Here is an 11,248-nt window from a genome sequence, read left to right on the forward strand (position 1 = left end):
ATTCCTTCCAGAGTTTGGCTCGGTTCCGATATCATGTTGGATCTGTTAATGATTTGCTGTTTACAGTGTTAACTCTGCTCTGAAGCGGCTTTCTCTTCCTGTGGTTCCGACCCGTCTGTAGCGGCTCACAACGTTCTGGATCAGCAGTTCCTGAAGGATTCCTGAGGATTTTTCCCAACTTTTCCTCGGACTTCAGCTGCGTTTAGGTGCTCTGGTCCTGTCAGGTATTTATTCTCATGTTTTTTCCATCCCATAATTTGCTCTCAGCCTGAGTATTTGTGCTTCTGTAAGCATATTTGTGTGCTACGTTTTGATTATAAGACAGTTTAAATCACATTAGTCTAAATATGAGCGTTAATTATTCTCTCCAAAGATCAACTGTTCAATAAGGAAGAACTGATGCAGTTCTGTAATTTGTCCAGCAGAGGGCGATGCTGACCAGTTCAGTGACTGTCAGTTTCTCCATAAGGAAGAAAGACGTTCAGAACGATGCGTTTGGGTCACGTTGGACTTTTCAGCTCGGGAATAATTTACGTTCTGAATAGTTTTTATTTGTTCAGCAAAAAGCAACAAAACATTAAAAATACCAGCAGCTGAAACGGGTCAGAAAGTATAAACTAAAATATTCCAGTGATTTATTCAAAATCTGTTGGAAATTATAAATAATCACCAGAATCTGATTAAAGTTTAATTTGATTTAATGAATCTCTGAAAGGTCAATTAAATCCCTGACCTTTCAACCTAGGGTCAAGGGTCACTCTGCTTGAGTTTCAGCTGCCAGAAGTTAAAAAAAAACCCTGAAAAATTCAAAAATACTTTAAATCTTTTTTTTAATAGTTGTAGAGGCTGATGGTAGGAAGGATTTCCTGTAGCAGTCTGTGTTACAACGATGTGAAGAAGCCTCTGACTGAAAACATTGTTTTATTCTGAAATCCATAATTTTCTTAACTTAATGTAAAATCCATCATGTTCAGTCGCTCCACAGTTCAAGAATGGAGCAAATTTATGATTAATTTAAGGTTTTACAGACAAAAAAAATTATATTTGCATATTTATATACAACAAAGTATTTATCATTGATTACAGTTGAAGAGTTAAAACGAGGATAATAAACACAAACAGAGCTTTGGAAATATTTTTATTTAATTCAGCAACTGTGTTTTTATCTTGCATCAACAAGTTTTACAGACTTTTATTCTACAAAAATTACTCTAGTTTCCTTTATTAAAATGTTGTCTATCTAACATATTACTGAAGACATGAAAACAACAAACATCTTAAGAAATAAATCTTCAGTTTCTCAGCATTTTGTCCGTTTTAAAGCCGTTTTTCTTCTTCTCTTGTTTCAGCAGGAACAGCTTCGACCTGAGGCTCTAAGGTCAACCAGCATCCAATCAGAGCGCAGGCTGATGGAGGGGGCGGGATCTGAACCATGACAAACTGGTTCTGGTGAACATTTTCGTTTCTGGATCCAACAGAACCGGTTCAGAATCATGTGGAGCCGCCGAGCAGCAGAGAGTTTCACCAGAATGAGTCCAGAAGGTTTCTGATCCGTTTGTTCTGACAGGAAGAAGAAAATGTTCTGGATCCTCCTGCACGGTAAGATCCGGTTCTTCTGGGTCCAGTTCTGCTGGAGCTGAAGTTTATCAGTGAGACTGTTTGGCTATTTTAGTCTCTTTGTTGGTTGAAGCTTTGAAGACTAAATAAGCCCCGCCTCCTGCCTGTTTCCTGTCTTTCTATTGGTCCGCTGTACTTCATGATGTCATCTGAAACTGGAGTAAATATTGACAGACTGAGTTCAGGATCTAAAATCATTTTTCATAACCTCTGCCTGTCAGCTGCGGTGTTTTCTGTTTATATAAAAGTTTATTGATCAACTTTAAGCTCAGACGTTCATCTCTATGCAGATGATAAAGTTTTTTATGTGTTTGTCCATAAATATCTGCAATTTGTTACTAGCACAAGTCATTATGCTCAATGTTCCCAAAATTAAATCAACATATGGAGAAATATCTTGACATTCTGCTGCTGAAAGACACTGGAATGAGACTCAAAAAGCTCCTTTGTATCAATAAAAACTTTAAAGATATTTTAAAGAAGATCCGTCTGAAAAATAAACAAATTTAAAGCTGCAGTTTGTAACTTTTCTAAAATGTTTTTAGATATTTGTTGAAGCCGTCATGACAGTTTATTATGAGACAATCTGTGAGAAGATCAATCTCCACTCTGAGCTGCTACTGCTGTTTGGTTGTTTCTGGTGCTTTACTTCAATCAGAGCCAGGAGGAGGGGCTTAACGCTGCCAATCAATCTCATGTACCAGGTGCTAAATGTGATAATGGTGGAGAAACAACTTACCATTACTGGAAAATTGTTTATCAGCTGTCATCAGTGGCTATGCTTGCTAGCCTTAGCATTCAGAGAAAAGCTGGCAGCGCCACACCAGATTGACTGACAGCACTAAGCCCCGCCTCCTGGCTCTGATTGGTTGTTTCCAGTTAGCACTGGGAGAACACAGAGGAGCTTGATTTATTTAATTTTTCACAGTATGATAACAGACTGTGACATCATGGAAACAGTTTTAATAAATATGGAAATAAATATTTTCCTTAAAAGCTTTAAAGTCAGATTTATCTTTTGTTTTTGTTGTTTTATGACGTCAACATTGTTGCTGCTGCTGCTTCATAAGCCCGTTGCCATGACAGCCGTCTCTGTGCTCAGTGTCCCTGCTGGTCCCTGCGGTCCAGATGTTGGTTCTGAACGGTTCTACGGAGGCCTGGACCCGATCCAACCTCAGCCTGCCCACCGCTAACACAACACGGGGAGATGAGCTGACGGATCAGTACCAGCTCAACAGAACCACAACCACCGCTCCGCAGACAGGAAACCTGACCCTGAACGTGACCTTTGACCCCAGAACCTCCACAAAGCAAACCTCCACAAAGCCAACGCCTCAGGTCAAAGGTCAGGAGCTAACCTGCTGCTGCAGCAGCTGACGGCTCGCAGATGAAGATGTTGCTCATTTTTCTCCACAGAACCGTTTTGGACCAGAATCCTGCTGGGTTCTCTGATGGTTCTGGTTCTGATGGCTTCTGGAGGCGTTTGCTGGTATTTTAGGCACAACTTCAGGAGAGGTGAGTCAGAGAGACCAGAACAAACTTCCACCACGAGTTCAGACCCAAACCCAGCCGGGTAGAGACGATTTGGACCAGAATAAACGAAACATTGACCAACATGTTTGATTAATATAATTTTCTCAATTGGTGACTGAATGTTGGTTTTATGACTTTTTATTTCTGTTTTATGATCTAAACCAAACGTTTTGTCATGTGAGCAAAAACTGAAAAGTTAAAATTACTTCCAGGCCAATTAAATGTTTATTTTATTGCCTTATTAAAAGAATGACAGGTCATTTCTAAATGCCCACATTTTATTGTTTTTGTTTTGTGGTCAGAATTTGACCATTCTTGACTTGTTCAAATCGTTTCAGTCGTTTTGGCTCCTGTGAAGCTCAACTTCTTCTCCTCTCAGATTACACCAAAAGCATCGAGGCGGACTCCGGTCAGCCGTTCGTCCTGCTGCCCTGCACGACCAACGTTCGCCTGCCGAGCGACGCCAGGGTGGAATGGACGGATCGCCACGGCAACAAGGTCCACGTCTACCAGAACCACGACAGCGTCCCCGAGATACAGATCCAGTTCTACAGAACCAGGACGAAGATGAGCGTCGACCCGCTGCAGACGGGAGACCTGAGCCTGACCCTGAGGATCCCCACAGCCGCCGACACGGACACCTACACCTGCCGCGTCTACAGCCACAGGAAACGCGTCCTGATGAAGAGACGGGTTCAGCTGCAGGTCAAAGGTCAGCTGATGGGTTGGGGTCAGAGTTTCACATAAACCGAGATGTCCATTATCAATGCTGCTCAACCGTCATGGCTGCCGCTCTTCTTCTCTCAGGTTGCCATTATGCTACAACAGTTACCATAGCAACATGACTCTGTCCTCTGATCTGGTCTTTGGGTGTTTCAGTTTTATCACCAATATTTCTACCATAAATGGAATGTTTATAGTTTTAATAACATTTAGACGCCTTTATTAAAATTCAGTATTATGATAAAACTGCAAAAACTAAATCTTAGCAAGTAATTCCAGTCTAGTTTCTAGTGTAAACATTGTGCTACACTTGAAATAGGATGAAACTAAGTTACAAGTAACATTTCAGCCAAATCTAGGAGTTTGTTTAAGTAAATAATTTCTTAATATTGAGGAAAAAGTTTTAATTCCATTGGCAGATTGTTTCACTTATAACCAATCATTTCCCACGTAAAAGTTATAATTTTTCTTCAATATTAACGAGTTATTGACTTAAACAAGCTCCTGTGTTTTTCCAAAAAGTTACTTGCAAATTAATTTCATCTTATTTTAAGTGTAATAATATATTTTCACTATAAACTAGGCTAAATACTTGGTAGTATTTTGTGTTTTTGCATGATAGAGTTCATATTGCTGATCCAGAAGAATCAATGCTGATCTTTAAACAACCTGGAGCTTTTCCCAACACATAGAAACAGTCTTCTTCGCAGAGACACGCTGTCACATGTGGCATTCCTCAGCATGTTCAGGCGTGTGGAAGCTGCCATATGAACTCATCACACTTCTTCCTTCTCAGGTTTATCAGTGCAGAACATTTCAGCAACAAGGAAGTTCAACAACATTTTTAAAAAGCTAAAACTGCAGATTCACATTCTCTCAATCTAACTCAGACTTTCCTGAAGCATTCTGGGTAATCTGCTTTTGCTGTTCTCTCAGTCCAACAGGTGGAGGTGGATTCAGGTGCAGACAAAGTCCTGCTACCCTTCCACACCTCAGCCAAGCTGTTCAAGTCTTGTAAAGTTGAGTGGAAGGACAGTGAAAACCAGATGGTACACGTGTTTCAGGACGGTTCTGACCGTCTGGAGAACCAGGACCGGTTCTACAGAAACCGAACCGAGATGAACAAAGACTGGACACAAACTGGAGACCTCACTTTGACTCTGAAACACCTCACCTACGAAGACAGCAACATCTACACCTGCAGCATCTTCAGCCAGGAGGGAAACATCCTCTACAAGAAGCAAGTTCAGCTCAAGGTCGAAGGTCAGTGGCTGGAATCTGACAAAACGTTTGGACACCCCTGCTATACTGACTGATTTTATCAAAAGCTTAAATAAGTTTCATTTTTGTTTAATATTAAATATCACAACAAATATTAATGAACAGGAAGAATTATAATGTTTCTCTGTTTATCCCGGACGAGCCCCCAAAAAGCAGATCAGCTGTATTTCTTTAAAGTAAAAGAGGAAAACGTTGTTGAAATCTTATCAGTGACATTTGGTTTTCTATCCACAGACATCAGTGAGTGAGAGAAAAGCAGCAGCTGATCTTTGTTGATCTTTGTTTTCTCAGACTGTCAGGTGGAGGTGGAGGAAGGGGCGGAGTCAGTCCAGCTGCCGTTCAAAGTGGCACCTGATCTCCTTAAAGGCGCCAGAATAGTGTGGTGGCGCTACGACCCGAAACCGGTGGTGATTGTTCATGTTTATAGATTCCTTTCTGATCAGCTGCAAGAGCAGGACCATCACTACAGAACCAGAACCAAGATGAATGAAGACCTGCTGCAAACGGGAGACATCAGCCTGACCCTGAGCCGACCCGCAGCCGGCGCCGCAGAGAGCTACAGGTGTGGCGTCTGGAGGAAAACCAAACTGGTGGCGTGGACCACGGTTCTGCTCAAATACAAAGGTTAGTCTGCAGTGTATCAAATTTCAGTGGAAATTTTGGTATTTTAAAGACTAAAATGACAATAATTCATACAAAAATAATGAATTATTATTAAAAATAATAAAATCAAACAAAAGAAAATGTTTCCAAATCTGTTTCTTTCAATAAAACTCTTATGAAACTAATAAAACCTGCAGCTGTGTGTCTGGTCAGTTTTTGATTAAAACATGTTTGTTTTTCATTCAGTGGGTAGAAAATCCAGAAATGTGGAAATACTTTATAATAAATAATATTCATAATCTTTTCTGTCGGTTGGCCTGGATCTGTGTGTCCTCTATGCTTTACACTTTGCCTACCAAGATGGCGCCGGAGATGTGCGACACACAGGAGTCCGACTGAATCTACATTACTGTCAGATTGAGAATGTTGGTTTAGTAAAACAGGCAGAAGCTTTTTACGTCTCGTTCCTGTTTTATTTACAAAAACAGAGAAATGGAGAAAATGTTTCGCTCATCCCAGGTTCATGACCAATGGTCTAGTCAAAGTTCTCAGAATTTGAATGTTTCATTGCAGTTTGTTTCTTTGTTCTTCTGATCGTTGTCCGTCGTCTCTGCAGGAGGAGAGCAGGTTCAGGATGAAGATCCTGGAAACAGGGACAGAAGCGACTCCATCGACATGACGCCGCTCATGTCTGCTGAGTCCAACGACTCATTATTTGACGCTCTGACGTGAAACTGTGATGTCACTTCCTCTTTCAGAGTCTTTTAGCACATTTAACTCTTCAATTTTCAGTTCAAGAACAGTTGACAAAACAAAAGCACTTTCTAAAATCCACCAGGAATTGAACCAACAACCTTCTTGCTTGAGATTGGTTGGCATCATCACTCCACCATGAAATCTTTTACTCTTCAGATGTTTCTTGTAGCAAATTTATCTGTTTTTATTCAACATCTCTGAACCTGCTTCTGTCATCTTTACTTTCCACGTGTAACTCGGTAAAATCAGCCTTTAATTAGGCCGTTTCCTCTAAATGGATCACCGTTATGTTTAATTTGACAGTCATCAGAATCACATTCAGCTGGTAACAAGTTTCTACTTCCAAACTACTTCCTGTTTCATCCTTTTTGTTCTTTCTGCACTTTAAGGCTCACGACACAAATATGTTTAAGATCTGAACCCAGTGAGTCTGGAGCCATGACGTTTGTCATGAACTGAACTGTAAATTAAATTGGTGAGTTGTGAATAAAATGTTTGTTTATGCTAATTGGTTAGCTGGCAGTTGTTAACTTTTTTACCTTCTATGTTGAGTTTAACTTGGTAAATTAAATGCATGCTGTGTAATATTAATACGACACTTAAACTTGATAAAAATTGAGTTACTGGTTTAAAAATGTCTGGTTAACTAGCAGGATGATATTTTACTAGTCCTGTTTGTTTTAATGCAGTGGAAACTGACCATTTAATGGGGAAATTTGTGACTGTCTTTCAGCATCTTAAGGAAACCTTGTGCACATTAATATTGAAAGTTCACTTCAGTATTGTGTATATATTTCTGTTTAGTTTTTTATGATGTTCACTTACTTATTTTTAGAAATACATGGTACTGAAAACAATCATTATTCTCTGTGTTGTTTTTATTCATTTCTGTCATCAGCTCCGGTACTCGTTCCTATGCAAAACATCTACGTTTTACTATCATGATCAATTATAGCTTACTTTTAAAAACATCAGTGGGAGTCAGAAACCAGCTGCAGCTCTAAAACTCATCTCTATATTCAGAGCGGGGTTTGTCGCCCTCTGGTGGCCATAGTGGGAACTACAGTCCGGATGCTGCGTTATTTATATGTAAGCGGCTGCTGAGGCCCCGGGGCCCCCCAGAAAAATCAATAATCTATATTTGATCATGTATTCAGAAATTATTCTTTATATCGGCAAAAAGAAAAAAATAAATTGCTCTTGGGTTCCCCCTGGTGGCCGCCGTAGATCAGGCTTCAGCGGTAACATGAGCTGCGGTGAAAGATGAATATTTTTTTAAAAAGTTAGCAGAACAATGTCGCAAAAAGGATTAAACCCTTCAGGGAGAGAGAAAAGAAAGAAGGAGAATGGAAAAAAGACAAGATAAAGGTATGTTTTAATGTGTCTCGGTAATTTAATGTTTATTAAAAAGATTAGTGGAGATGCTAACACAAAATTAGCTTGATGGCGACCATGAACGGTCCAGTTCAGCAGCCAAACATTTATTCTACAATGTTTGGATTTGTGTGAAACTGAGTTTTAACTTTAAATGAATTAATTCTCTATATTTCTGAGGGTTTTTAGATTCAAAACGGAGAGTTTGATAACGTTTGACAACAATAATTAAAACTTCTCAGCATTTGACTAAATGTTTTACATCAGGCTACATGGCTACTGCTAATCTTGAACTTGTTGAAAATTAGAGCTGGACTTTGACTAAGGAAACAAATATACAGGCCTCAAGGTAAACAACAGCTCTTAGAAATAATTATTTCAATTATTTTAGTTGGAAATGTAAAAAAAATCCTTAATTTACTAAAGTAAATTTTATTCTTCTCCTGCAGAATAAAACTTCTGCAGGAGAACTGCAGAAATCCTCTTGTTTTTTAAAAACCATTAATATGTATTTTGTTGATTGTTTCAAGTTTATTTTTATAAAATGGGACATTACATATTAATGAACATTTACATGCAAATACATGAGAGTACAGCTCATGTATTTTATATCTTTAGTCCCATTTGGTGGGTTGATGTAAATAATGATTAAAAATAATCAAATTAAAACTTCATAGATGAGAAAAGGAGGTATTTAAACGGTTGTTTAATTGGACAGTCTATAATGTTTCATTCATTTTCACTTGATAAGTAATTTAGCATAGCGGTGATAAAAATTGAGTTGTATACAGTTAAGCTATGCTAAGCTAACAGGCTAGAAAAATAAATAAATCTACTGCATAGTTTTCACAGATCCGTGTTTGTTTGGGTAAATAAATAGTTTTGTTCTTCAGGTTTTGGTTCTCTGTTTGTAATCCGCTGTAATCTTGTGCTGAATTCACACCAGCCCTGTTTAATCCGCTTCAATCCGAATCCAGTCCATTGGCCTAGTCAAAGTACAGTTCGTTTGGGGAGGTGAGAATGTGTCATCAATCCTCGGTCTGGATTCGGTTCGAATGTGAACGCCAAGCGGGCTGCAGACGGCTCCACAAGCAGGAAGTGTAGTACTGCGCAGGGCATTCTGGGTAATGCAACCAAAACAAACGTGCTAGCCAGCGCTAGCAGGAGAAACGACTCATGGTCTTTAGCCAAAGACTAATAACCGATATAATCTGACATCTTTCCATCTGGTTCCTTTTGGTGAAGAAGGAAGTTTTGCTCAGGGTCTTCAGTGTCGTTTCCTTCAGCGCCCCCACAGGCCAGGAGGGGAACAGGTTTTCAGCTAGTTTGGATTGTTTGACCCAGTTCAGTTTGAAAGAACCAAACCAGCTGAAAATGTAGCAAATGTTGCATTTTAATTTCCAGTAGAACCGGGTCTACCGGACCATCAGGTGTGGAAACAACCAGACTCAGATGAAGTGTACTCTGCTGTCCTGCTGTCCGGTTCTGAAGCCCAGAGACGAATCCGTCCAGGCCTTCATCTGGACCTATTTGTACCTGAGGAGGTTCTGGTGAGTCAGAACCGGTCCTGAGAGTTTGGTACCGGTGTAGGTGCCATGGGAGCCTTAACAGGAAGCTGCATCAGCCCTGGGTGGGTCAGGCTCTCTCAGTCCAGATCGTCCATCCGCTGGTCCGTCGTCCTCTGGGTGCTGCTGCCGCTACTGCCGCCGCCTCCGCTGCTGCTGCCGCCGCCGCTACTGCCGCCGCCTCCGCTGCTGCTGCCGCCGCCGCTACTGCCGCCGCCTCCGCTGCTGCCGCCGCCGCCGCCACCGCCACCGCTGTGTCTCTTGAGGTCCTGGAAAACCTCGGTGAAGAATCGCGGCTCGGCGTTGAGGCGCAGCATGTCGGCGCTCCGACGCTCGATGACCTCCAGCGCTCGCTCCCAGAAGACGTCGCGGCTCGACTCCACCAGGAACGGCTTCATGGGGTAGGAGATCTCGTTGCCCAGGTAACAGTAGGCCAGGTAGAGACAGGTGAGGAAGGTGGCGTGGAGCTCCTGCTCCGAGGCCGTGTCCTCGTCCACCGCGTCTCTGCAGAGCAGGTAGACGAAGACGAGGCTGGCCGGGCTGAGGAAGCCCTGATGCTGCAGAGAGAGAGACGGTGGAAACGGTTCAACGTACCACAGCCTATTAATGCCACTGTAGATAGAAAAAGGAGTAAATTTCCACCAAAAAACTCAGAAATTTTGTAGAAAAACTTTGACATTTTGTAAGATCTTAAATTTAAAATCTTTAAACTTTTGGAGTTCAGAAATTTTAAAGTTTTTTCTAGAAAATTTCTGAGATTAATCTCAGAATTGAAACATTTTTTGGTGGGAATTTTGGACTTTTGGAGCTCAGAAACTTGGAGAACACAATAGATCGGATCCAAAGGTCAGACCAACAACAGACGGTCCAGAACCAGAACCTGACCTGCCAGCCCTGCAGCAGCAGCGCTCGCTCCACGTTCCTGAGCCAGACGACGATCCGATTGGACGGGAACTCCTTCAGCTTGACGCAGCGCCGGCGCAGGAAGTCGGACAGACAGTGAAGAAGCTCGCCTGTGGAGGCCTGCAGGTTTCAGACAGCAGAAGAAGAGTTCATCAGACGGGACCAGGTTCTGGTTCCTGACTGACCTGAGCCGGTACCGACCTGAACCACCAGCCTCCTGATGCACATCTGCTCCTCCTGCCGGGGCCGCGCTCTGACCTTGGGGGCCTCGGGGGCCGACTTCCCCCTGGAGCCCAGCGCCGCCAGCCGCTTCCTGCAGCGCAGCGCCTGCAGCAGCACAGAGCGCCTCTTCTTCTTCTCCTCCTCCTCCTCAGGAACCTCCGGCGGCTCCTTCAAAGCCGCCGCGGCGGATCGGCAGCCGGGAGGCAGAGAGAGCAGCGTTCCCATGGCGACGCCGCAGAGAGCCGCCGCAGAGCCGCAGCATCCAGGAGGCTCCGAGTCCGTCTGGAAGCTGCTGCAGCGCCCTCTGCTGCTCAACCAGAACACGGCAGGCTTAGGGACCTGGACCTGGACCTGGACCTGGACCAGAACCAGAACCAGAACCAGAAGAGAAATAAAGTATGATGGAAACTTCCAGAACCATCAGAATCCAAACTTTTGTTACGTTTCATTAAGATCCAAGATGCTGCTGCTGAAATCTAAATCTAAAATGTTTTTAAACTGAATATTTAGCTCTGACAGAACTAAATATCTAATTAATAAACTAAATATTTAGCTTGGATAAACATTTAGTTTTAAAATAATTATGTTTATATAAATCTACCAACTCAGAACTAAATATTTATGGTGCTATATATACTGTAGTTAGAAATAGAATATTTTCAGAGCTAATA

General features: G+C 42.0%; 2 protein-coding genes across 4 annotated transcripts; one reads left to right on the top strand and one right to left on the bottom strand.

The window, feature by feature from the left end:
• Positions 1-28: 28 nt before the first annotated feature.
• Positions 29-7,373, top strand: LOC114140575 (uncharacterized). 3 transcript variants are annotated; one of them, XM_028010657.1, is made up of 8 exons: positions 29-224; positions 1,350-1,599; positions 2,704-2,962; positions 3,034-3,132; positions 3,530-3,862; positions 4,810-5,136; positions 5,446-5,778; positions 6,374-7,373. In XM_028010657.1, the coding sequence occupies exons 3-8, from the start codon at positions 2,746-2,748 to the stop codon at positions 6,487-6,489; spliced, it is 1,425 nt and encodes a 474-aa protein (XP_027866458.1). In that variant the 5' UTR covers positions 29-224; positions 1,350-1,599; positions 2,704-2,745; the 3' UTR covers positions 6,490-7,373. The 3 variants fall into 3 exon arrangements, with proteins under 3 accessions (XP_027866458.1, XP_027866456.1, XP_027866457.1); XM_028010655.1 differs by having other exon boundaries at positions 2,720-2,962; XM_028010656.1 differs by having other exon boundaries at positions 1,353-1,599; positions 2,720-2,962.
• Positions 7,374-9,532: 2,159 nt separating this feature from the next.
• Positions 9,533-10,999, bottom strand: LOC114141206 (cyclin-dependent kinase 5 activator 2-like). Its single transcript, XM_028011687.1, has 3 exons — positions 10,557-10,999; positions 10,338-10,475; positions 9,533-10,009 (listed from the first exon to the last, which is right to left on the bottom strand). The coding sequence occupies exons 1-3, from the start codon at positions 10,800-10,802 to the stop codon at positions 9,533-9,535; spliced, it is 861 nt and encodes a 286-aa protein (XP_027867488.1). The 5' UTR covers positions 10,803-10,999.
• Positions 11,000-11,248: the final 249 nt, after the last annotated feature.

This window comes from Xiphophorus couchianus, chromosome 24 (genome assembly GCF_001444195.1).
Source record: "Xiphophorus couchianus chromosome 24, X_couchianus-1.0, whole genome shotgun sequence".
Lineage (NCBI taxonomy): Eukaryota > Metazoa > Chordata > Actinopteri > Cyprinodontiformes > Poeciliidae > Xiphophorus > Xiphophorus couchianus.

What these genes read in the sequence shown, in the direction of transcription:
- LOC114140575 (XM_028010655.1), top strand. Translation starts at nt 1,578, where the DNA reads ATGTTCTGGATCCTCCTGCACG. An exon ending in GTTCTGGATCCTCCTGCACG is followed by an intron (nt 1,600 to 2,719) that starts GTAAGATCCGGT and finishes CTCTGTGCTCAG; the next exon opens with TGTCCCTGCTGGTCCCTGCG. An exon ending in GGTTCAGCTGCAGGTCAAAG is followed by an intron (nt 3,863 to 4,809) that starts GTCAGCTGATGG and finishes CTGTTCTCTCAG; the next exon opens with TCCAACAGGTGGAGGTGGAT.
- LOC114141206 (XM_028011687.1), bottom strand. Translation starts at nt 10,802, where the DNA reads ATGGGAACGCTGCTCTCTCTGCCTCCCGGCTGCCGATCCGCCGCGGCG. An exon ending in TCAGGAGGCTGGTGGTTCAG is followed by an intron (nt 10,476 to 10,556) that starts GTCGGTACCGGC and finishes TGAAACCTGCAG; the next exon opens with GCCTCCACAGGCGAGCTTCT. An exon ending in TGCTGCTGCAGGGCTGGCAG is followed by an intron (nt 10,010 to 10,337) that starts GTCAGGTTCTGG and finishes CTCTCTCTGCAG; the next exon opens with CATCAGGGCTTCCTCAGCCC.